This window comes from Rhinoraja longicauda, chromosome 1, assembly GCF_053455715.1.
Source record: "Rhinoraja longicauda isolate Sanriku21f chromosome 1, sRhiLon1.1, whole genome shotgun sequence".
NCBI classification, from domain to species: Eukaryota; Metazoa; Chordata; class Chondrichthyes; order Rajiformes; family Arhynchobatidae; genus Rhinoraja; species Rhinoraja longicauda.
Genome location: NC_135953.1, coordinates 58,959,378 through 58,986,703, shown reverse-complemented (window position 1 = coordinate 58,986,703; position 27,326 = coordinate 58,959,378). Strand labels below are relative to the sequence as shown.

The 27,326-nt window shown below is 41.8% G+C and overlaps 1 protein-coding gene across 3 annotated transcripts in view; it reads right to left on the bottom strand.

Moving 5' to 3' along the window:
- The window catches only part of sgcz (sarcoglycan zeta), a 728,908-nt gene that overhangs the window by 316,424 nt on the left and 385,158 nt on the right, over positions 1–27,326 (bottom strand). For all 3 annotated transcript variants that reach the window (XM_078398116.1, XM_078398107.1, XM_078398126.1), the window contains one exon: positions 16,979–17,173. In XM_078398116.1, coding sequence (XP_078254242.1) covers positions 16,979–17,173 — 195 coding nt within the window. The remainder of the gene's footprint in view (positions 1–16,978; positions 17,174–27,326) is intronic.

The window sequence follows — 27,326 nt, the reverse complement described above, 5'->3', positions numbered from 1 at the left end:
CAAAGCGCACACCACAGGACTAACAAACAGTTTCTACCCTAAGGCCATCACCACACTGACGTCTGCACTGAAAGCACACCCCCCAAAGACAATATTTATACTGTACAATACCTACCTCTGTGCAATACATATATTAAGTTATAATATTTATTTTTATAATACTATTCTGTGCAATATCTTATATTCTGACAAGGTGCAATATCTTATATTCTGATAAGGGTGCATACGTAGGCATGATGTTAATGCTTGTGTGAACCTGTGTGTATGTGTCACAGTGTGCGCAAGAAGTGTATGAACAATTTTAATTTTTCTCACTCTTTTACTGTTATTTTATTGTTTTTTTATCTTGTACATTTGAGCTCCGCTCAGGCAGCGCACCTGAATACCGTTGTATGCACCATTACAATGACAATAAAGAAATTTGATTTGATTTTGAACATTTAGTGCAAGATAATATCCAGGAAAGTCTGATGAAAGATTGTCCATGGATCTCCAATGAGGTAGATGGTATGTCAGGACAGCTCTCTAGTTGGTAAAGGATGTTTCAGTTGCCTGATAACAGCTGGGAATGAATTAGAAGTCCAATAATAAAGAAGAAGAAGCTGTTCCTGAATCTGCTAGTGCACATTTTCAAGCTTCTGTATTTTCTGCCCGTCGGGAGCAGGGAGAAGATGGAATTGCCTTTCCAAAGCAGCATGAAGAGAGAGTTACATTTAGCTCTTAGGGCTAGAGGAATCAAGGGACATGGGGAAAAAGCAGGAACGGGGTAATGATTTTAGATGATCAGCCATGATCATATTGAATGGCGGTGTTGGCTCGAAGGGCCGAATGGCCTACTCCTGCACCTGTTTTTCTATGTTTGTATGGTGTAGATGGAGTCAATGGTGGGGAGTCTGGTTTGTGTGATGGACTGCGCAACATTCACAACTGTGCAATTTCTTGTCATCTTAGGCAGAGCAGTTTCCAACCAAGCTGTGATGTATCCTGACATTATGCTTGCTGTGGTGTATCTGTAGAAGTTCGTAAGTCATTGGAAACATGTCTTGTCATAATCTTTAATATACACAATTTTAATATATACACATTTAAAAAACATATATATTGTTGCCGGTACAAAGATATCAAATTAATTTAAAAGAAAACAAAATAATGAAAATGTATTTAGGTCGGACAAATTAGATGATTCTTAATCTAACTGGGTCAATAAGTAACAGACCAAATTTGAGGTAGATATTAAGATGAGGGCAAGGAATCATAAAATAAGACAGATGCAATTTGCAATGTAATGTACTGGCTGGAAGAAAAGGTGAACTGCTCCGAAGCCATCACTGAAATATCAATCTTCTGCAGAAATGGAAAAAGCTGTTCAGTTGTAGCAGAGGGTAAAATGCAGTTCTAAGGGGGTTTTATTGTTGCTGCATAAGGTATAATTCTGACCCCATCCGGAAACCTGCACAGTTCTTGTCATCTTGCTCTGGATGTAATACTAACTGACGTTAGAAGCAAACATATTGCCACCTTCCCGGCTTTCATCATTCAAATTAGAAAAAGATTTCTAAGGAAAACATCGTTGTGATGACAGTGAAGATTATAAGATAATTAAAATAAATCTACTGGATTAATCTGAAGTTATTGTCTACATTAGTCACAGGATCAAATACTGAGCCAAAAGTATGGAAAGGTATGAAGAGAATCGGAAAGAATATTAAGCACATGTCTTTTCATCTAAAAATATTAAAGTTGCAAAATAAATTATCTGGGGAGGCGGCTGAACCAGGCATTATAAACGGTTTTAAGTGGGTGCTTTTGTGAAGCTGGGGATGATTAATGTGAGTGATTATGCAAGCAGGTGGATTTGATAAATGCAAAATAAACTTGCTTATTTGCAAATATCATTTTTTCCTTTTGACAAGATTTCCTCAGACTTGTGTCCCAACTGCACCTGGATCAACCTTTTACACCAGCTCAAATGTGCTGAACCTTTGCTGTGTTTAGTGCCAATGCCCTCCGGGTCTGCCACAAAGAAATATTGTAATTGGCGAAAAAAAGATGTTTAAAAAGACAGTATCGTGGCATACACCGAAACAAATGTTAAAGTTCAATTGAATGCTCCGCATGACAACTTACTGCACACCACTCTGTGAAGGGAATCAAATCTGAAAACCATAGATTAAACATGGCAGGATGTGATTAAAGGTGGCCTCTCCAGACTTCCAGTCAATGGAGCAAAACATGAGCTAGTGTCACATCCTTACAAATATCAGTGTTGGCCCTAGTCCACTGCAAAACGTCATTAATAATTAGAATGGGGACAGCATTTTGTTTTCTTCAGGATTAAGGACAATTTTCCACTCCAGTTCTGCAAGATCACATTGGGGTATGAAAATATCCATTGGGCTTGGCACCTCCTTTACTGTCTTGATATTTACTGGATCCTATTTTTTGAGCTTTCAGTTATACAAGTCACCCATCAAGGTTTCCTTCATTTTGAGTTCCATGTTTTCCTCACTCAATTTCAGTTGCTCCTTTCTGCATCTCCATCTGACCATCTGGGCTCCAACTCTGCCTTTTCTAATATTTTTCCCATTCTCCAAAGACCAATATTTGCCAAGGTCTTGACAGGACTGATACTAGAATGCAGCATCCACCCATAAATATTACATTTTCTCTATATATTCCTTCCGTCCTTCCATCTTCTGAATACTCCGACTTACATGAACAACCCGAAGTTTGTGCCCTCGGACATTGTACAAACTGAAAATCCTGCAGTCGGTTTCCATTCTTCACTCCCCTCCCTTTTCAGCACAGCCCATCTTGAAGTTACCACTCTAAATAAACCCTGTAATTGGCTCCATGTTTACATCTTGACACAATGTCAAATAATGTCTTTACTTTTATTGAGCTATGACAAAAAGTGGGAATATGATTCCACTTTTGTATTAAAATGCCATCTGCTTTTATTTGATTAACCAGTCCTTTAAACTACCACCAGCAGATGGTAAGGGATTAATCAGATGGAAGAGTTACTGCCAGTCCAATAAAGGTGCTTGAGATGTCAAATTGCTTCTGACAAAGCTCATTCAATATTCAACTTTACATCTCAAATCTTTTCTGACTGCTTTTTTACTTAAGTGTTCTTATGGTGCAATTTGCTCGATGCATTTCATATTTTAATGTAATGATTTGGACCCAAAAGTATTACGCTTTTAACTACTAAAGCATCAAATGTCTAATGAGCTTTTCTGGATTACTGCAAAAACAAAATCAAAGATTGTTTGTCAAAAATCCATTAGAAAAATGATGTGCTAGTAAAAAGCACATCATTCATGGGTAAAGCATCCATTTGAAAGAAATGAACAAAAAAAGAGAAATTGCTGTGCTTTGGTGTGGGTGTTTATGGCAAGAGAATTTTACCAAGTAGAACAGAACTCAGTCAAGTGAGAGTAAATAGGCAAATACTATGAAATATTGTATTCAACAATTGAAAGTTTCTAATCAAAGTTATAACATATAATATTGCTATCATGGGATTTACTATAAAGCACTGTGAGCTTAATAGATCTATTAGAGTTTGAAAGCTTGTAGCATAGAAGTGCAACTAAATACAGAACTAGCCAGTGATGTTTTGCCACGTATTTAACACAACGGTTTAAAACATTCAGCATATTTATATGCCATTGATCAGGCTCTGGAAAGGTTGCATTGTTGATCTGAGGGGGACTGAAAAGTCTGAGTTTACCGATCTAAAACAAGAGAATTGATATTATAGATTATTTTTTAAATTCTCATGTTACTTTGGTGGCAATGGAATTCAAGTTCTGGGAATATTGAAACTATTTCTGTTATTCTTTCAGGTATTGTCAGAATTTTTGATTCTATCACCTGCCTCCCATTTCAGTAACTGCACGTGTTGAGTATTTTCCTTGCTCATGTGTCCCCAGAGCTGAGTGGTGTGGTTTACACGCATGCATGCATGATGTACTACATCTCCTATACATGGATGCATAATTTAAGGAGTCACATTGGAATTGCAAATTTACCTTCAGAATGACTCATTCATTCAGACACAAGGAACTGCAGGAACTCAGCGGGTCAGGCAGCATCGTTAGTTGAAATAGAATAAAAAGTTGCCACCACCAATGCGATCTGACCTACTGAGTTCCTCCAGCACTTTGTGCTTACATAGGTTTTGAGCATCTGCAGTTCCTTGTGTCTCAATGAATGAATCATTCTGCAGGTAAATTTGCAATTCCAATGTGACTCTTGAAATCACACCATCACACCACTCAGCTCAGGCGACTCATGACCAATGAAAATAGACAACATTTGCAGTCAAGTGAAATAGGAGGGATCTGAATGAATGGGAGTCACTGCTGCCAAATACAAGGCTCACAAAAGATTGGACATCTCAGAGCTCAAAATCTTGGGGAAAAAAGGACCAGATGTGATTTTGACATCCGACTTCAGTGCCTGATACCAAGATTGCTGGGATTGTGAACTATGGGAGAGGCTGTCAAAGTATGCAACGGTATACAAATCAGCTACAGAAATGGGTGGAGAAATGACAGATCTAGTTTAATCTGAGCAAGTGTGTGGTGTTGCACTTTGGGAGGTCAAAATGTACATTTAATGGCATGACCCTTGACAGCATTGATGCGCAGAGGGCTCTTGAGGTCCAAGTCCATAACTCCATCAAGGTGCTGGAGTAACTCAGTGGGTCAGGCTATAACACTGGTTAGCATGGATCGGTGGCATTTCAGTTAAGGTCCCTTCTTCAGATTGTAGTGGGAGGGAGAAAGCTGGAAGAGAGGTTGCGGTGATCCCACGACCTATCACATCTTCCCACCCCCATTCCTTTCTACATTCCGCAGAGAATTCCACCATCAGTTACATCTTCCTATCACTGCTCCCTCCACAACTTCTTGGTTCATTTAACCCTTCCCACCCAAACCAACCCTGCAACCACTGGAGAAATAACACCTGTCCCCATATCTCCTCCCTCACATCCATCCATTGACACCAGCAGACTTTGCAGATGACAAAGAGATTCACATGCAGCTCCTCTAACCTCATCCAATGTTCCTGATGTGGCCTTCTATACATTGATGAGACTAAGCCTCATCAAGGCAAAGGCAAACGACTAGGCAAACACTTCACTGAACACATGCTCAGTCAGCCAAGGACATCTAGATTTCCTGGTTGCTAAGTATTTTAACTCTCCTTCCCATACCAACCTTTCTGTCCTGGGCATCCTCCATAACCAGAGTGAGGCCACATACAAAATGAAGGGACAGCACCTCATGTGAACAAAATATTCTCCAATGTTAAGTAACTAATCAACAACATCCCCACCCTCTTCATTTTCCTCTTCATAGTAGGGGATTTTATCTTTCCCAATATATACTGGGACTGCCATAGTGCCAAGGGCTTGGACGGGGTGGAACTTGTCAATTAGGAAAGTCAGGAAAGTTACCTACGACAATATGTAGAAGGCCCTTCAAGGGAGAGGACAAAGCTTGACTGACTCTTAGGAAATTGGGGGCAGCTTAGATAGGGGCATCATGGTCAGCATGGATGAGTTAGGTCGAAGGGCCTGTTTCTGTGCTCTATGACTGACTGTCTTCCCTGTGCCCCACTTGATTGTGTATCCATCTCTTCCACCATCCTGCATCCCTGACCCTTCCCCTGTCTCCTTCTACTGACATCCCTTTGTAACTACCCCTATAATTCTATAATACCCCAATAATCTCGCAGCCTTTTATCTTCCCTCCTCTGGCCTTGGTCTGCCCATCTGCCAATCAAAACAACCCTCACCTGTATCCACCTATCTCTTAGAGTCTTAAAGAGTTATAGAGTCATAGAGTCATAGAGTGTGGAAACAGGCCCTTCAGCCCAACTTGTCCACACTGACCAACATGTCCCATCTAAACTAATCCCACCTGTCTGCGTTAGGCCAAAATCCCTCCAAACCTATCATCCATGCACCCGTCTAAATGTTTATTAATACCTGTTTCTTACTTGCCTGGCTTTGTTCCTCCCCGGAGATAGACACAAAATGCTGGAGTAAGTCAGCCGGACAGGCAGCATCTCCAGAGATAAGGAATGGGCGACGTTTCGGATCGAGACCCTTCTTCTGACCCTGCTCTTTGTCCATCCCAGAACTCTCTTTCAGCCTTCTCTATGTTCTCCCAAAGCGCTGCCTGGCCTGCTGAGTTACTCCAGCACTTTGTGTCTTTTTTTTTGCAAAGCAGCATCTGCAGTGCCTTGTGTCTACCATAAAGATAAGACCTACATGAGGATGCACGGAAATTAACAATGTAGATCATGATATCAATTAGTGTGGACTCCCTGAACCATAGGTGGGCTCATATAAACTTAATGTGTAGTATTCCCACCAGAACGATTCAGTGATCACCAACTACTTACTGGTGTGCGATTGACTTTGTGAAAGATCAATAAATCTCAATAAACCTTTGACTCCATTAATCCCAAGGATTGTCAAATTCAACTGTCCACAGACAATCCTTTCTCTCTTACATTTACACCACAATGGTATGCAGGACACATACTGTTCAATAGCTCCTTCACAAAACCAACTTTTCCGTGAAGAACAGTGTCAAAAATAAGATAGCTTCCTTCTCACAATTTTTTTTCTCAGTCTTTCTCATTGCAATGTTGTGTCTCACTGCCAATACATTTCCCATGGGAATTGAACTAATCTTCAGAACTAATGGGAAAATGTTCAAATCGACTTCCTGAACTAAGATCACCTGGACCTCAAAAGTCAAACTGCAATCTGAAGATGATACTTACGTTTGTACATGCTTCAAGCCATGTTCCAAGACATAACTAACTCATCCTCTATAGACTTTGGTGAACATCTTATATTCAACATCCATAGAACAAGAGGTCCTCCACTTATTTTCAGTGTCTGCACCATTTTACTCTCTGACAATGAAGTCAAAAGATGGTTCACCTCCCACATCTTGGGAGCAACCTCTCTGACAAGAAGGACAATGACGATGAAATTCACCAGGTGGTGCAGCAGTCGAGTTGTTGTCTTACAGCGCCGGAGACCGGGGTTCGATCCCGACTATGTCTGTACGGAGTTTGTACGTTCTTCCTGTGACCATTTGGGTTTTCTCCGAGATCTTCAGTTTCCTCCCACACTCCAAAGACGTACTGATATGTAATTGGCTTGGCGTAAGTGTAAATTGTCCCTAGTGTGTGTAGGACAGTGCTAATGTGCGGGGATCGCTGGTCGGTGCGGACTTGGTGGGCTGAAGGACCTGTTTCCATGCTGTATCTCGAAACTAAACTATAACTAAAAACTAAACTAAACTAAAACAGCAAGACACTGCACCTGGCTCAAAACTCATGGTCTCATTGGGCAGCAGTGATCAATGCCATCCTAGATGCTTCTGGTATCTTCTAAAGCTTGCAGCAGTTATCTCCAGGCACTGGTAAAATATCACCAACAGGTTAAACAAATCTCTAAACTTACTGGATGAGCGAAGCAGTGCCCTCTCCTAGGCCAACATCCCCAACACTGAGGCCCTTGTTACTCTCAACGACCCAAAGTGCTGGAGTAACAGCGAGCCAGGCAGCATCTCTGGAGAATGTGGACAGGCAACGTCTCAGGTCACGATTCTTCTTCAGACTCAGAGTAACCCTGGTTACTTGCAGTTGGCTACACTAGGCAGGCCACTTTGTTTGCATGCTCAACACAAGACTCACAAAACAGCCTCTCTATTCAGACTCCTTTCATGAGAGTAGATTTTTCCAAATAGACGGAGGAAAGAAACTTCAAACGTCTGCTGCCTCAAAGAAGTACATCGTCTCTACATACTCCAGAGAACTTCTGGACTGTGACTGAAGAAGGTGCATTCAGGATGCTATCAAAGCATTGAGGTCACGCACTGAAAGGACAGAGGGACTTTGCCTGACTAGTGGAAGGAATGCGCACACACACACACACATAACACAGTACATCCCCACTTGGCACATCAGGCCCTTCGGCTATGAAAGGTCTGCAGTTCCCAATTTAGCCTCATATCCGAGGAGGGATGTGCCGGTGTTGGAGAGGGCCCAATGGATGTTTGTGAGAATTATCCCAGGGATGATTGGTTTAATGCATGATGAGTGTTTAACAGCACTGGGCCTGCACTCACTGGAGTTTATAGGGATGAGCGGGGATCGTATTGAAATTTAACGAATAGCAAAAGACCCGGTTAGAGTTGATGTGGTGAGGATGTTTCCACTAGTGGGATCATCTAGGTCCAGAGGGCACAACCTCAGAATAAAAGGATAGAATAAATAGGCGCCTCCGCAAAACTGAAATGGGAACAAGTAATCCTCAGTCCAAACGGACTGTTTAAGAATAAGGCGGTGCTTTCTTTCGTTATTCTGAAAGGCAGGTATTTGATGGTGGGGCAGGGATTGAACGACTTGGTATATTCAGGGCCTCACAAAAACCAGTTGCCTCCAAACATGGTTGATGTGTCCAGGTCGGTGTCCACCAGAGGTGCTGCAGCAGCCTGGGGATCACTTGAAACAGGCGTTGCTGGAGGTCCCACAAAAATCAGACCAGTGCGCGGATGGGACATGGCCTGCAGTGGCACACAGACATCATCGCCAGGCCAGGCCGACCCCCGCGACTCCGACCCAGTGCCATTGCCAGGAAATCCGGCCTGCAAGGCCGTTAGGAACTTTGAAACTTAAGGGATGCAAGATGACGTTTGAAATGTTGCGGCACTTGCACTGCCTCAGTGAATCTACTATTCTCACATTCTTGTGCAGTTAAGAATGTTACTGAATTGCATGCAAAAAAAGGGATTTCTCGGTACCTAGGTTCATGTGATAATAAAGTGCCATGGGATCATTAATCATGAATGCAACACAGCTTGACAAGGCGTTTGGGCAGAAGGCACACAGTATGGAGCAAACTGCCAGAAGGGAAGAAAGGGTTTTCAACAGGGGATACATCCACCCAGGTTAAAAGGTGGAAGTTCTACTTCGCAAATCTTAGCACAGAACAATTTGTGAGACAGATGAACTACCACGAAGATACCAGTGAAATCTGTCAGCATCAGTTTCTTCATCCTTATCCGCAGGGCAGGGCCTGAACCTCATTACTGATGGATGCCAAGATGAATACCACATCCAGCTTTGGAATGTCATCTTTTTCTAGGCTGAAGATGTAAATATTTGCAACATTTTAGAGTCCATTGCCAACTGTTGCTTAAAGAAGGCGCTCCATTCAAAAAGATCTTCCGATTAAAGGTAAGTGAAATGTGGAACTCATCTGTAAAAGCCAATTGATGTTTCCTTTTAAAATTATAACTGTGCTAACCAAACGTCTTAAAAGACTTCGGAGAAAGCCACAAACATGGAGTTAAAACTGGGATCTGTCATGATATCAATGATTGGCAGAATTAGCTCAAGGGACTGAACGTCCTATTTCTGTTTCTATGCCTTACGTTCCTATGAACTTCTTGCTGGAGGCAACAGGCAGCGATGCGAGGATCACAGAGTTCCCTATGGTGCAGGGTGACATTGACAATAAGAACACCGCTGCATCTCAACTCTGCCCAAGACTAAGTATCCAGCTGGCGCTAGACCAAAGGCAGGTTGTTTCCCACGTTTCTGGTTATTGTAGCAATGTCTTTAGTCTGCCCTGCCAGGAAAATTTCAGCCATACTATTACATTGGGTTATTTACTGGCAACAGTTAACATCCTGTGTCCATGGACAGCAGGCGTAAAATGAAAGCCATACGGTCAAAAACAAGAGAGTACATTTCTGGCATGTTGCAATGACTGTTCCAGTGCCTGGGCAGACAGGGAAAAGCCCTGGAGTACTCAGCAGTGAGAGTGTCAGAATTAACTGTAGGCGAGGCTCAGCCCTTGCCATCATCAATGTTACGAGCAGTTAAGGAGCAGGTGAAGGCATAAAGGGAAATAGGGCATTGGCAATCTTAACAGACCCTTTCTAGCAGACAGTCACTGAAGAGCTCACCCTTGTTTGCTTTTAGTATTCACAGGACAAATCGTTCACTCACCTCACCACCTCAGTTACTGAGCAATGTAGCACCTGCTCTACCATGCTGCGAAAAAGTTGAAACATCACAAAATAAATATTCCAAACGATTTATTAAAATATTGTCAAGAAAACGATGTCACACATATAAATGTCAAGTAACGATAGTCATAAGATAGTTCAATATATATAATTTTATGTGTATATATCTATATATATTTTTTTTTAAAAATCTTTGTTATATTGTACACAGAGTGCTATATTTACATATTCTGTTGTGCTGCTGGCAATAAGAATATCATTGTTCTCTCTGGGATATTTGACAAAAAAACTCTTGACTCTTGAATCCCTTTTGTGCTGCCACTGAAATGACAGGAAAATAAATTTTAACAACTGAATGGGAAATGTGGTGGGCAAAGTAGTTTCTTCTTGATTCAAAGAGAAGTTGTGGGCCATTTCTCAGCACAAGAACTGCAGATGCTGGTTTACAAAAAAAAAAGACACAAAGCGTTGGAGTAACTCAGTAGGTCAGGCACTCCATTCAAAGAGATCTTCAGATTAAAGGTAAGTGAAATGTGGAACTCTTCCGAAAATGTCAATTGATGTTTTTTTTAAATATAACTGTGCTAACCAAAGGTTTTAAAAGATTTAGGGGGCATGTGCATAGAGTTAAACCAGGGGTCTGTCATGATATCAATAATTGGCAGAACTAGCTCAAGGGGCTGAATGTCTTACTTCTGTTTCTATGTCTTATGTTCTTGTGATCATCTTGCTGGAGGCATCTCTGGAGGACATGGATGGAGTGGGGGCTGACATTACTGCTCAGTGCCTGCATCTCTAGTTACTATTCTCACCTGAATTCCTCACTCTTGAAACAGGTTGCAAACTAGTTAAAAAATATTCTTCCTCTTCTTAAGTAGTGCAGTGTCTCTGGGGGTATGATTGGCATCCTCGCTATCCTTGTCACATCTTAATGGAGTGGGAAGATCATAATTCTTGAGCACCAGCATTAAGCTGACTGTCACTGTCACAGTGGGGCTGCACCCAGATTTAGGCACAATCTAATTTCCAAGCCCATGTGTCCATTGCCTTTCATTTATCACAGGAAGCATTACTAGTGGACTAATTTCAATAAGTGCAACATGGTTATAGTTAAATGGCACAAACTTCAGAATACCTCAACAAATTACATCTTATAATTGGTACCAATTACCATAGGGGAAAATAATCAATTGTGAAATTCAAAAAAGAATTATAATTGTTCACTTCGGAACAACTCAGCCTTTCGGCCCACTGAGTCCCCTCTGACCAGCGATCACCGCACATTAACACCATCCCACAAACATTAGGGACAATTTTACCAAGCCAGTTAACCTACAAACCTCTACTTCTTTGGAGTGTGGGAGGAAACCGATGATGCTGGAGAAAACCCATACAGGTCACAGGGAGAACATACAAACTCCATACAGAGAGCAATACGGGGTGAAAAGATGAAGTACGAGGGTAAGCTGGCTAAGAATATAAAGAAGTATAGTAAAAGCTTCTTCAGGTATGTTAAGAGAAAAAGATTAGTAAAGACAAATGTGGGCCCCTTGAAGGCAGAAACAGGTGAAATTATTTTGGGGAACGAGGGAATGGCAGAAGAGTTGAAGAGGTACTTTGGTTCTGTCTTCACAAAGGAAGACACAAACAACCTCCCAGATGTACTAGGGACAGAGGACTTGGGGCGACAAAGGAACTGAAGGAAATTCACATTAATCAGGAAATGGTGTTGGGTAGACTAATGGGACTGAAGGCTGATAAATTCCCAGGGCCTGATGGTCTGCATCCCAGGGTACTCAAGGTGGTGGCTCTAGAAATTGTGGACACATTGGTGATCTTTTTCCAATGTTCAATAGATCCAGGATCAGTTCCTGTGGATTGGAGGATAGCTAATGTTATCCCACTTTTCAAGAAGGGAGCAAGAGAGAAAATGGGGAATTATGGACCAGTTAGCCTGACATCGGTGGGGAAGATGCTGGAGTCAATTATTAAAGAAGTAATAACGGAGCATTTGGATAGCAGTAAAAGGATTGGTCCAAGTCAGCATGGATTTATGAAAGGGAAATCATGCTTGACTAATCTTCTGGAAATATGTTGAGGATGTGACAAGTAAAATGGATGAAGGGGAGCCAGTAGATGTAGTGTATGCGGACTTTCAGAAAGCCTTTGAAAAGGTCCCACACAGGAGATTAGTGGGCAAAATTAGAGCACATGATATTGGGGGTAGGGTATTGACATGGATAGAGAATTGGTTGGCAGACTGGAAGCAAAGAGTAGGAATAAACGGGTCCCTGTCAGAATGACAGGCAGTGGCGAGTAGAGTGCCGCAAGGCTCGGTGCTGGAGCCATAACTATTTACAATATATATTAATGATTTGGATGATGGAATTAAAAGTAACATGAGCAAATTTGCAGATGACACAAAGCTGGGTGGCAGTGTGAACTGCAAAGAGGATATGAGGAGGTTTTCAGGGTGACTTGGACTGGTTGAATGAGTTGGCAGATGCATGGCAGATGCAGTACAATGTAGGTTATCCATAAGGTTATCCACTTTGGTGGCAAAAACAAGGAGGCAGGTTATTATCTGAATGGTGTCAGATTAGGTAAAAGGAAAGTACAATGAGACCTGGGTGTCCTTGCACACCAGTCACTGAAAGTAAACATGGAGGTACAGCAGGCAGTGAAGAAAGCTAATGGCATGTTGACCTTCATAACGAGTGGATTTGAGTATAGGAGTAATGAGGTCCTTCTGCAGTTGTATAGGGCCCTGGTGAGACTGCATCTGGAGTATTGTGTGCAGTTTTGGTCTCCTAATTTGAGGAAGGACACATCCTTGCTATTGAGGCAGTGCAGCGTAGGTTATCGAGGTTAATCCCCATGATGGCGGGACTGCCATATGAGAAAAGATTGGAAAGACTAGGCTTGTATTCACTGGAATTTGAAAGGATGAAAGGGGATCTTATAGAAACATATAAAATTATAAAAGAACTGGACAAGCTTGATGCAGGAAAAATGTTCCCAATGTTGGGCAGTCCAGAACCAGGGGCCACAGTCTAAGAATAAAGAGGGTGCCATTTAAAACCGAGGTGAGAAAAAACTTTTTTACCCAGAGAGTTGTGAATTTGTGGAATTCTCTGACACAGAAGGCAATGGAGGCCAATTCACTGGATGAATTTAAAAGAGAGTTAGATATAGCTCTAGGAGCTATCGGAATCAAGGGATTTGGAGAGAAGGCAGGCACGGGTTACTGATTGTGGATGATCAGCCATGATCACAATGAATGGCGGTGCTGGCTCGAAGGGCCAAATGGCCTCCTCCTGCACCTATTTTCTATGTTTCTGTGGTTCTATCCAAATGTCTTTATTTTGGGTTAATGTTCGGGGTTTTCCCCTCAAGGTTTATGACATCCAAAATATGATTTCAAAATTAGGAGGTCAAGAGGTATTAAATTCATTGCACGTAGCATTTGTGTGTTTAAGTGTTTGCAACCATGTTTCTCATTATCTCTACAGTGCACCGAGCTTCATTTCTTGACAGTTTCCAAAGTCATCATACTCAGCTAAACAGATTCACCAGATTGCAGGCTCTAAATATCAGCACTTAAGTGCCCACAACTTGATTTTCCCCTTTCAACCGACAAGATTTTCCATTAATCGTGTTTATTAGGTTTCACAGTTTGTGTTTTTCTTCCTCCTACATACGTACACATTGCCAGTAAACCTCTGCAGCCGAAGGCACTCTCGGAAATCACGAGTAGAATTAATCAAATTATTTTGGGTTTTTGCATAAATCAGCAAAAATAATACAAAGCACAACTTTTTCATTTAAAAAAAAATGCAGCTCATTGCACGTGTATAGGGCCAAAGAACAAAGTTCCAAATTAGCTGCTGATTAATATTTTACAAAGCACTGCAAATAGATACACATTTTTTTTTCCTTTATATTCATCATACAGCTCTGGAGTTCATATAAACCGTTAAAAAAGGTACTGAATGCTGAACCATTTTCCCTAAAATGGCTCTGTGTAAAATAAGGAAACCTGAATTAATGGCATCACTTTGAGGAATTGGCAATAAAACACACACTGAAATAAGGATACACATCTAGCATGTACTAAATTCAGAGGTAACTTTTTGTCCATTCCCAGTATCATTATGGTGTTGAGCATTGCACAACTTTTCAAACAAGAAAAGGTTGGTGATAAGTATGCAGAAGGTGTTTGAGATACGAAAGTTGAAGACAAATCAATGAATAGCTCACTGCTACTCGTCACCTGTGAAATTAAGTAATTTCAGTCTCCTTCACTAATTAGCAAACAGTTATTATTTTGAATGTCCACCCAGAAGACTTGCCACTCTATGGAACATCCAAAATACTTGCTCCGCACAAAAAGCAATCAGATCCCAATTCTGAGCCTCAGCATTATACCAGTAGTCCTAAAATATATGGTCATGATTTATTGCTGTTATGATTAAAATCATTGCTTGGATTTGATGTCATGGTACAATCTGTTGGCACGTTGTGGGCAGTGATATGGCAGATGGAGGTTAATCTGCACAAAGAGAGGTTGCTCTTTGAGAAGTCAATTGCCACAGGAAGTTTGCAGTAAATGGCAAGACTCTCAAGAGCATTTAAATACAGAGGGTCCTTGGTGTGCAAGCCCATAGCAACCTGAAAGTGGCAACAGAAGTAGATACGGAGGTAAAGATGTGTGGCATACTTGGGATGTTGTGCTGCAGCTATAAAAAGTTGATAAGGCCTCATTTGGATTACAATGTGGAATTGTGGAGCACTGTGCATGGTTTTGGTCTCCTTATTGAAGGATGGTCAAGTCAAGTCAAGTCAAGTCAATTTTATTTGTATAGCACATTTAAAAACAACCCACGTTGACCAAAGTGCTGTACATCTGATTAGGTACTAAGGAAAAAAATGAAACATACAGTAGCACGCAAACAGTTCACAGCGCCTCCTCAATGAGCCTCAAACGCTAGGGAGTAGAAATAGGTTTTGAGCCTGGACTTAAAGGAGTCGATGGAGGGGGCAGTTCTGATGGGGAGAGGGATGCTGTTCCACAGTCTAGGAGCTGCAACCGCAAAAGCGCGGTCACCCCTGAGCTTAAGCCTAGACCGCGGGATAGTGAGTAGCCCCAAGTCGGCCGACCTGAGGGACCTGGAGTTAGAGAGGTGGGTTAGAAGATTTTTGATGTAGGGGGGGAATGTCCATTTAGGGCTTTATACGTGAATAGGAGGAGCTTGAAGTTGATTCTGTACCGTACAGTGATGCATTGGGCAGAAGATTCAAAGAAGGACTGGGGGCTTGAATTTAAGAGGGGCTGGATAGACTGCGGCTGCTTTTTCTGGATCAAAGGAGGCAAAGGATTGGTGGTCTTATGCAGTTATGCAGTTTCTGTTTATTAAGTAGGATAAAGACCAATAAAGGTCTTGGGGTTTTTTTAATGGAAACACTTGCAGCTTAAACAGAATCAAGAAACATAATATTTTCTACTATGAAGTGGTCTATAGGAGGCACTACCTCAAAAAGTCAGGATCCTCAAGGATCCACACCACTCTGGCTGTGGTCTCATTTCACTCTTGCCATCGGGAAGAAGGCACAGGAGTTTGAAAACAGTAACATCCTGGTTCAGGAACAGCTTCCTCCCAACAACCATCAGGCCACTGAACACTACAAATCCTAACTAAACTCTGAACTACAAACTGCCTATGTTTGTTTTTTTTGTACTATATTTTTTTATTCATTGAACTTTTTTTATATTTGCTTATTATATTATCCATTGAGTACCATATCATATTGTATAAACAAACCTGTTGTGCTGCTGTAAGTAATAATTTCATTATTCCATTTCAGTTATTATGACAATACAAGACACTTGACAAGGAGTCCAAGAGTGTCCTTTATGTTGTCGGGCCAAATTGCCTTCATATCTTAACATTTCACCAACGAAAACTGGTGCATCTCACGCAGCCATACTCATTCATTCATGAAACCACCTTTCAAAGCAAGGTTTTGGTATGCTATGTTTATGTTAGTTCGATGTATATAACATGTATTCATATAATTAAAAAGTTTGAAAATTTGAAAAGCTTAATACAAAATGTAATTAACATCAGAAACATCTGCAAATTGCAGAAAAGGCCTTCAACAGCCCAAGCTAAGAGAAGGCCATCTGAGTGCTCCATGAGCAGATAATTTGTTTGACTTCCCAGAATGCTGCTTTTAGATGGTCATATGTGATAGGAGTAAAATTAGGCCATTCAGCTCATCCAGTCTACTCTGCCATTCAATCATGGCTTAGCTATCTCTCCCTCCGAACCACATTCTCCCTGACACCTGTACTAATCAAGAATCTATCTATCTCTGGCTTTAAAATATCCATTGACGGCCTCTACAGCTTTCTGTGGCAAAGAATTCCACAGATTCACCACCCTGTGACTAAAGAAATTCCTCCGCACCTCCTTCCTAAAGGAACGTCCTTTAGTTCTGAGGCTGTGACCTCTAGTCCTAGACACTCCCACTAATGGAAACACCCTCTCCACATCCACTCTATCCAGGCCTTTCCAGATATATTTGTGGAAATTATTTGCACAAGAGAGAAAAGATATAATCACAACACCATCATTGCAGCAAAATCCACTTTTGTATACTAATCGTTTTGTCTGCTTTTTGAAGGCCATCAATAAGAAAAGCTGAGACTTTAATTATCTCCCTCATTGGCTGCTAAATTAGATGCAATCCACAGAAAGGACCACTTTCAACTACCATAAAAAGATTCATGGTTTATGCATACCCGTAAAAATATATCACCATGCATGCGACAACTTCACAGTGTGGTGTACTGAAAATCAAAGTATTTCAACAATATTCATTGAACAGGCACTTACCACTGAGAATTTCATTACTTTCAATATCCATATTGTCAACGCAAGATTGACGATCATTGTCACCATCAGGAGAAGCACAAAAAAGTATAGACACCGCTTCCGCCACCCATAAATTCCTACTTGATAGACTTGCTGATTTTCCGGTCTCTGCAGGTTGTTATGTTGTGTTGCCAAGATATACTGTTCCCTTGTCATCTGCAAACAAAAAAATAACAACACTTACCAACAATTCCTTCGTTAATGACAATTACTTTAATTCAATTAATTCAAGTTAATTGCTGTTTAACAAAGACAGATTCAGAGTAACTAGCAGCCATGTCCTGGAATTTAAATAGGTTTGGAATTAGTAATTAAAAGAAGTTGAGTACCACGAGTTCAAATTTACAAATTCAATGCAAAACAAAGAGAACACTGGAATTTATTTATTGGTAATGTTTAATATGGCATAAGGTTTTAGAATATGGTTTTAAAAAAAGCAAAGTGGATAGCAAGAGATCATTCATTATAAATAAAAGATACATAAATTGTCATCGGTTTTCTGTTGTTCTTAGCTGTTATTGTTGACTCATCTGCTGGGAGCAGTGCTGGTTGTGCAGTCTCACAGCAGCGGGAAGGAAAGACCACCGATATCTCTCCTTCACGCACCTGGGGTGAAGGACTTTGTCACTGAAGGAGCTACTCAGTGCAGTGACAGTGTCCTGCATGGGGTGGAAGTCATTGTCCAGCAGCGATGTTAGCTTTGCCATCATCCTCCTCTCTCCCACCACCTGCACTGAGTCGAGGGGGCAACCCGGGACAGAGCGGGCCTTCCTGACCAGCTTGTCGAATCTCTTCCCTTCTGCCGCTGAGATGCTGCTGCTCCAGCAGACCACTCCATAGAAAATGGCCGATGCAACCACTGTGTTGTAGAAGGTCCTTAGGAGTGCCCCCTGCACTCCAAAGGACCCGAGTCTCCTTAGCAGATAAAGTCTGCTCTGGCCCTTTCTGTATAGCACATCGGTGTTTTCAGTCCAGTCCAGTTTATTGTTGAGGTAGATACCCAGGTACTTATAAGAATCCACCCTCTCGATGTCCATTCCCTGGATGTTCACCGGTGTCGGGGGGGACCTGGCTGCGCCTGCGGAAATCTCCCTGGTTTTCCCCGCGTTGATACGGAGGCAGTTCCGCTGGCACCAGTCCACAAACTCCTTGATCAGTTCTCTGTACGCCCTGTCCTCGTCGCCCGTGATGAGGCCGACGATGGCAGAGTCGTCAGAGAACTTCTGTAGATAGGAGTCTGCAGAGCTGTGCCTGAAGTCCACAGTGTACAGGGTGAACAAGAATGGAGCTAGCACTGTTCCCTGCGGAACCCCAGTGCTGCAGAGCACCCTGTCCGAGACCAGGTCCTTTGTCCTCACATACTGTGGTCAGTTGGTGAGGTAGTCCAGAATCCAGGATGTTACGTGGTGATCCACTCCTGTGCGCTCCAACTTGCCCCCCAGAAGCCCCGGCTGGATGATGTTGAATGCACTGGGGAAATCAAAGAACATGATTCTCACAGTTGGAGTACAGTTGCAAAGCTGAAACTTAAAGGAATTGACGGAAGGGCACCACCATGAGTGGAGCCTGCGGCTTAATTTGACCCAACACGGGGAGCCTCACCCAGCCCGGACAAGGAAAGGATTGACAGCTCTTTCTCGATGCCTTGATGCTTGTGTGCATGCGTTTTGTTTTAGTGTAAAATCTGAGCAAGTGATATATCAATACAATCTAGATTCAGAAGTTCACACGAGTAGAATTAGGCCATTCGGCCATGGCGTCCACTCCGCCATTCAATCATGCCTCCTAATCCCATTTTCATGCCTTCTCCCCATAACCCATGACATCCATTCAAATCAAGAATTTGTCTACCTCTGCCTTACAAATATCCACTGACGGCCCCCACAGCCCTCTATGGCAATGAGTTCCACAGATTAACTACCACTAAAGAAGTTCCTCTTCACTGGAGTAGACTTGAAGGGCCGAATGGCCTAATTCTACTCCTATACCTTCAGACTTTATGACCTCCTTTCTAAAAGAGCGCCCTTTAATTCTGAGGCAATGACCTCGGGTCCTGGACTCTCCCACCAGTGGAAACATCCTTTCAACATCCACTCTATCTATGCCTTTCATTAATTCTTTAAGTTTCAATGAGGCCCCCCCCCACTTTATTGTTTGAATAAAATAATTTCAACTATTTTACTTCAGTGATTTTTAAAAATTCTTCACTTGATTTCAAGCACAATATAATGAAATCTAACAAATCATTTAAATTATGAATGGCTCATCTAAGATCATTCTCTTTTCTTCCCCCACTACCTGTTGAAAACCTGAAGGTCATTAGATGAAGCTAAAGTATTCAATCATTATGATAAAGTATCCAATGCTTTTTTAAAAAATCTTTTCTGTCTTGTGCTTAAATATTTTTTCTACTTTAATAGTCTCATGTCTATTTAGTGCACTGCCTCTGAACATTTCAAGGTTTTTTTTTTTAACTCATCCAAATTTACTGTGCATTCAATTTAGTTCTTCTTACAATGCCTTTCAACCAAGCATAGAATTCAATTATCCCTAAACAGTATTTCATCTTTCCTTGATAGCATTGGCAGGAACATTTTGTAGTTCAGGCTTCATGTGAGCATATTGCAAGTCTCCAGATTGCCTTCTTGCACTGCCTTTCATATAAAATTGATTCCCTGCCTCTGCCATGACCACAGGTTCTCTTCCAGTTCCCTTTAACCAGAACCTCTGTCTAATCATTCACAGTTGTGCCCGCACCTTTCTCCTCCCTTCATGATCCCAATCCATTTTCCTAGTTCAGTGATGATCACTTAGTCAATGAAAAGTAAAATTGCACAATCTGAGCAGATTAGATTTCCACTGGATGAGTTAAGTTAAATTTACCATTGAAAATGGAATTGTGTTTTTTTCTTAAAGCTTAAAAAGCTCAAATTGCTGCCGACCAAAACAAACTCTTTAGGATCATTCACCAAATCGAATTTTGTCGACCCTGAAAATGTTTTTAACTACATACGATAGTGATGCTGAATGTATCAATTATAGTTGCCAGTGGCAGCAAACTGCACAGTAGTTACCAAATGAACATTTAAGTCTGACGATGGATAAAGTAGTAAACAATTAATCTATATAGGGACTATGTAACATGGTGAAACAAAGCACTATTTTGTGTTAAGATTAGTGCATGATTCACAACCAAATAAACAGCATTTTAAGCATATTGTTAATTTTAATAACATGAAATTGTGATAGTCACGTAATGTATTGCATTTCTGAAATCCGGTTGTGGTGACTTCAGTGCAACCAAATGTCAGAAGCATGTACATGTAACCATTTCATTATCCCATATTTGGTGCGGATGAACAAGGGTGATTTTATTTTACTATAGTCTTTTTGGTTTAGTTTATTATTGTCACGTGTACCGAGGTACAGTGAATGGCTTTTGTTTGCATGGTTCAGGTCAAAGAAAAGACATGAATATAATCAAGCTGTCCCTTTGCCAGGCCATTATCAAATAGAAGGCAGCTTTGACTGCTGCACCTTTCGCGTTACAACAGGATCTTCCTTTTTGTATCTAGGTGCACCATCGCAGACCAAAAGCACAATCATAATAGAAACCTCCCTGCCTGATCACCTCAGCAAATCAAGCTTATCCTAAACAAAGAGAATACATTTACATGTGCAAAACAAAGTTTAAAAAATTGCAATATAAGAATTAGGACCTTTGAAAAAAGCTGTACCATAAAGGCAGGCAGTTGATTATTTATATTCATACAGTCATAGAGCAATAGAGTCATAAAACACAGAAATAGGCCCATCGGCCCAATCAGTCCATGCTGACCAAGATACCCATTTAAGCGAATGCCATTTGCATGTGTTGGATCCATATCCCTCATAAGTCCTTTCTATCCATGTTCCTTTAGACATGAGGTACAGCATGGAAACAGGTCCTTTAGCCCTCCGAATCTGCACAGACCAGTGATCATCCCGCATACTAGCACTATCGTACACACTAGGGACAAGTTACAATTTACAGAAGCCAATTACCCAACAAATCTATACATCGTGGCTCCAATCCTAGCAATGAGACTCGACTGATGAGACCAACGTCGGGCAGAGCCATAGTGGTAGATGACTCCATTGTCCGAGGTGTGGACAGGAGATTCTGTAGTGGCATGTAACAAAGGTAATGCTACAGTGGTTATGGGAGATTTCAACATGCAGATCGACTGGGAAAATTAGGTTGGTATTGGACCCCAAGAAAGGGAGTTTGTAGAGTGCCTCTGTGATGGATTCTTGAAACAGGTTGCACTGGAGCCGACCAGGGAGAAGGCAATTCTGGACTTGGTGTTGTGTAACAAACCGGATTTGATCCGGTTTGGAGGTAGTGACCATAATATGATGTTTTAATCTGCAATTTGAGAGGGAGAAGGTAAAATCAGAAGTGTCAGTATTGCAGATGAACAAAGGGAACGATGGAGGCACGAGGTAGGAGCTGGCCAAAATTGACTGGAAAAGGACCCTAGCAGAGATGACAGTGGAACAGCAATGGCAGGTATTTCTGGGAATAATCCAGAAGATGCAGAATCATTTCATTCCAAAGAGGAAGATAGATTCTAAGGGGAGTAAGAGGCAACCATGGCTGACAAGGGAAGTCAAGGACAGTATAAAAATAAAAGAGAAGACGTATTACATAGCAAAGATGAGCGGGCAGCCAGAGGAATGGGAAACTTTTAAAGATCAACAGAAGGTAACTAAAAAAGCAATACGGGAGAAAAGATGAGGTACGAAGGTAAGCGAGCCAAGAATATAAAGAAGGATAGTAAAAGCTTCTTTAGGTATGTGAAAAAGTAGTTAAGACAAATGTGGGTCCCTTGAAGACAGAAGAAACAGGTGAATTTATTATGGGGGACAAGGAAATGGCAGACGAGTTGAACAGGTATTTGGTTCTGTCTTCACAAAGGTAGACACATACAATCTCCCAGATGTACTAGTGGACAGAGGACCTAGGGTGATGGAGGAACTGAAGGAAATTCACATTAGTCAGGAAATGGTGTTGGGTAGACTGATGGGACTAAAGACTGATAAATCCCCAGGGCCTGATGGTCTGCATCCCAGGGTACTCAAGGAGGTGGGTCTAGAAATCGTGGATGCATTGGTGATAATTTTCCAATGTTCTATAGATTCTGGATCAGTTCCTATGGATTGGAGGGTAGCTAATGTTATCCCACTTTTTAAGAAAGGAGGGAGAGAGAAAGCAGTGAATTATAGATCAGTTAGCCTGACATCGGTGTCATATCATGAAAGAATGGAGCGACTGGGCTTGTTTTCACTGGAATTTAAGGATGAGAGGGGATCTTATTAAACATATAAAATTATTAAGGGATTAGACACGCTAGTTGCAGGAAACATGTTCCCGATGTTGGGGGAGTCCAGAACCAGGGGCCACAGTTTACGAATAAGGGGTAGGCCATTTAGAACTGAGATGAGGAAAAGGTTTTTCACACAGAATTTGTGGAATTCTCTGCCTCAGAATGCATCACTGGATGCATTCAAAAGAGAGTTAGATAGAGCTCTTATGGCTAACGGAATCAACGGATATGGGGAGAAGGGAGGAACGGGGTACTGATTGTGGATGATCAGCCATAATCACATTGAAGGGCTGAATAGCCTACTCCTGCACCTATTGTCTATGTATCTATGTATGTATCTTTGGAGTGTGGGAGGAAACTAGAGCACCCGGTAAAACCCATGTGGTCACAGGGAGCATATACAAACTCCGTACAGGCAGCACCCACAGTCAGGATCGAACCCGAGTCTCTGGCACTGTAAGGCAGCAGCTCTCCTGCTGCACCACTGTGTCGCCCAAAATGTCTTTTAAATGTTGTTATCGCAACCATTTCCACTTAACAAATATGCACCACCCCCCTATGTAAAGAAGTTGCTCCTCGGGTACCTTTTACATTTTTCTCTCATCATATAGAATATAGAAGAATAGCAACATGTTAACCTACTTTAATAATGTTGACTTGTAGGCTGCAGTCATTCTAGGTCAGATAGTGATCTTGAACTTCAAGTACATACATAATTTTAAGGAAAGAACTGCAGATGCTGGTTTAAACCGAAGATAGACACAAAATGCTGGAGTAACTCAGCAGGACAGGCAGCATCTCTGGAGTGAAGGAATGAGTGATGTTTGGGGTCGAGACCCTCCTACAGACTCCTTCAATTTGAAGAAGTTTCTCGACCCAAAACGTCACCCATTCCTTCTGTCCAGAGATGCTGCCTGTCTAGCTGAGTTACTCCAGCATTTTATGTCCACCTTTTACTTGGTGTCTTCAATATATGATCTTAAGATGACCAAGGGTGTTGCCTGTTTACTGTTGCGGAATAAAATGCTGAAAGGATAATTTGCTTTTGCCCAATTCAAAATAATATTATCTTGGTACTCAGTTATATGAAGCAATATTGACAAAAAGCATAATTCATGTACTTTAATTAATGTGACAAATTCCTTACATTATTAAAGCCCTTGTTCTTTTTGTTCTGATGCTCTCTATGCTTTTGTCCCATTAGTTAAATCGCAAATCAAGCAGAAAATCATTTTATAATTATAGTCATTGTATGAGAATCAAAAGATTGGCATACACTAGAAATCTGAACATCATAAAAGATTGGAAACAGCCAGCTAGTCAGGCACCATCTATGGAAAGAGAAACAGAGTGGACGTTTCAGTTGCAGATCTTTCATCAGATGCGAGAACATACCAGCGCAACGTTTTCAACCCGAAACATTACCCTGTTCCACTTTCCCGTTACCCGTCAGGTTCCTATTAATTTTTTCCCTCCACCTTAAATCTATGTCCACTGGTTCTGGATTCCTCTACTTTGGACTTTAAATTTAAAATCTATGTAACATTAATTATAATCAGGAGACAGGGGAGGCTAAAATTTTGAGTAAATCTTCTGAAGGGTCCCAACCCGAAACGTCATCTGTCCATTTCCCTCCACAGAAGCTGCCTGACCTGCTACGTTCATCCAGCAGTTTGTTTTCTTCACTCATTGGTATCATAACAATACAGAAGAGATGCATCACTCAGCAGGTGATAATGTCCCAAAAATGCACTGCTTATAAAGTCAGTAAAACAGAAACCCATCATATTTAACAAGTGCTTGGATATGCCTCTTTTATTTCTTCTGAACAATCCTTCCAGATCGAGGATGCTCAGTGCACCCCAGTTCCGCCACTATAGAAGATAGAGACATTGTCACAGGTGTGACAGGAGGTATTTAATGGGCCATGTAGATGGATGGTTTGTGAGGTGGTCCACTGATCCTATTTATGCTAGGCTTCTGCATGTGAACAACAAATGAACTTGAGGTTCTCATTGCCATCCCAAATGCTCCATCTTCACCCCCCCCAGCTTCAAGAACTTCCGTGAATGTTTTCATCTATGAACCTGAAAACGCTTCCTGCATCAGCACTTTGAATACTTTAATCAGGTACTTTCACAACATTCAAGAAACATTTAGACAGATACATGAATAGGATACGTTTAGAGGGAAATGCAGGTATGTGGGCCTGGTGTAGACGGGACATGTTTGTTGGTGTCGGCAAATTGGGCCAAAGGGCCTGTTCCCACACTGTATGGATCTATGACTCTAATAGGGCAACCAATTTGTGAGTGTCCGGTGTCAGGCTCCGAGAAATGTGTCCCATGAATGGCATGGCATTTCCATTGAAGCTGATGGAGTCTCAGTGCTGTGGATGTTGATCTGGGGGAAGGCACTGACTGGTTCATTTATCCACCAATAAATTTGTAGGATAATACTCTCTTGAACTTCCACAGGTGTACGATAGAGAGCTCATTGACCGTTTGCACCATAACCTGGTTCAGCAACTCAAAATGCCCAGGAACAAAGGAGATTACAAAACAAGTGGTGAACAGTGCCCGATCCATCACGGATACTGACCTCCCCACCATCGAAAGAATCTATAAAAGGCGCTGTCTCATAAAGGCAGCCAACATCATCAAGGACCCATACCACCCTGGTCACGCTCTCATTTCACACCTGCCATCGGGTTAAAGGTACAAGAATCTGAAAACTGGAATGGCCAGGTTCAGGAACAGCTTCTTCACAACTGTCATCAGGCTACTGAACACTACGAGATCCAACAATACTTTGAACTACAAACTGCCTGGGTTGCACTCCGGACTTTGGGGTTTATTTATATTTGCTTTATATTGGGGGTTTTTTTTTAAATTGAACTTTTATTTTTTTTTTAAATTATTATATTATCTTTTGAGTACTGTGTTTACAACCTGTTGTGCTGCTGCTGCAAGTATGCATTTTATTATTCCATTTCAATACATGTGACAATAAAACACACTTGAATTTTAGGGAATCGGTATTGGTGACATCTCTCCAGTACTTTGTGTGCCTTGTCACAATGGCACAGTCTATGTTGCACTTAAAATATACTTAGAGAGTCACATTCTACAGATCTGCAGAAACCGTACAAGCCTTGTTTAATATTTATCAAAATATATGGATAGAATAGGCCAAATGTCGACCTCCTGTACCCTAAAGCTTTAATAACCATGAAATGACAAGCCTACACTGCACTCAGGGCCGTTTTTACAGCATTATGGGCCCCCGGGCAAAGCAGTGTACTGGGGCCCCTACCGTTACTCTCCCCCACCCCCCTTTCCCTACCAGCCCCCCCCCCCCCCCCCCCCCGTCGTCGTGCCGGCAAAAAGCACTTACCGAAAAGCACTTAGCGATGGACTTAGGGTGCTACATTGTTGCGAAAATCACTTACAGATCGCTGTGAGAAGCACTTAGTGACCGGAAATGTTGTGAAAAAAGCACTTATTGAACCTACATTTTTAAAGTAGTATTTATTTATTGCAAGTCACTTAACATACACAGATCAGCATGGGGCCCCTATGCTCGTGGGCCCCCGGGCAAGTGCCCATCAGGCCCATGCGTTAAGACGGCCCTGACTGCACTATAAGAGGGAAACCTTGAACTACTAAATGTAAAGAGGAAATAACTGATAGGCTCAAAAGTCCAAACTATAACAACCAACTTTTCATGGTGATAGAAATCAAATTACAACGGAGTGAAAAATAAATGCTTGACATGAAGTCAATCTCCTGAACAAGTACAGCAATGTTTTAAGGAAGTACAGCAGTACAAGCAAAATGATTTATACTTGGGTACATTTAAAACAAATGTCCAAGCCTAACATTTTACAGGGGTAAATTGCCAGAGCCATTTCAACCAGTAATCTTCAGTTTCAAAACAGGCAATACTCATTTATTTCTGTGATTCCACTGCAGTTTCGTGTAACATCTCAAAGCGAATTTTTCTCCCTTCGTTGCTTTGATGTTTTACTCACCTACTTATCAATAGTATTTGGTGCATAAATGTGATCAGGCCTTCTACAGAAAAGCTTTTTACAAAATAAATAACACTTATGTACGACAGAAGATGTTGGGCCAGATATTGTTAACGCTGGACTAGAACTTCAGGTCTTGAGCCTCAAATAAAGAACCATGTCCCGACCCAAAAAGAGAGAAATCAAGACATATCTCATCTTCAAAATGTTGCAGGTATAAAAAGTAACCCCTAATCTTTCCTTCCCAGTTGAAATCGCAGCTACCAACCTGCGACCAAACCTCGTCCTCTGGTTCAACTCCTGTCGGCGTGTTTTCATCATTGAGCTGACGGTGCCCTGGGAGGAGGCTGTGGACGAGGCATATGAAAGGGAAAGGCTGAGATATTCCAACCTTGCAGTAGAGGCAGAGGAGCGAGGTTGGAGTGTAAGGGTGCGTCCAGTGGAGGTGGGGTGCAGGGGCTTTGTAGCCAGTTCCACTGCAAGGCTCCTGAGGGAAGTAGGAGTCAGACGGCAGGCCCAAAGGAGGGCAATCAAAGAACTTGCAAATGCCGCCAAATGGAGCAGTCATTGGCTGTGGCTGAAAAGAAGAGATGCTGTCTGGGCTGCCACGCGACCATCTAGAGGCTAACCATAAGACACACACCCAGGACTGATCACCCTACGGTGGGCCTGCCTCGACTGAGGGTGTCTTGTGATAAAAGGCCGAAACACCCCAGTGACGTTGAGGTACACAACTGAAGATGTGTCTGAATGGTAGCAACATTACCTAGTGGTCACCCCCAAGAACAACACCAGTCAATTGTAGTGCAAACCTTAGGGATTGTAACATCTAGTCCTACTAATCAATTCTGGAATATGCTTTCCGCTGACTGGATAGAGGCACAAGAAGCAGTTGACTGTATTTTGG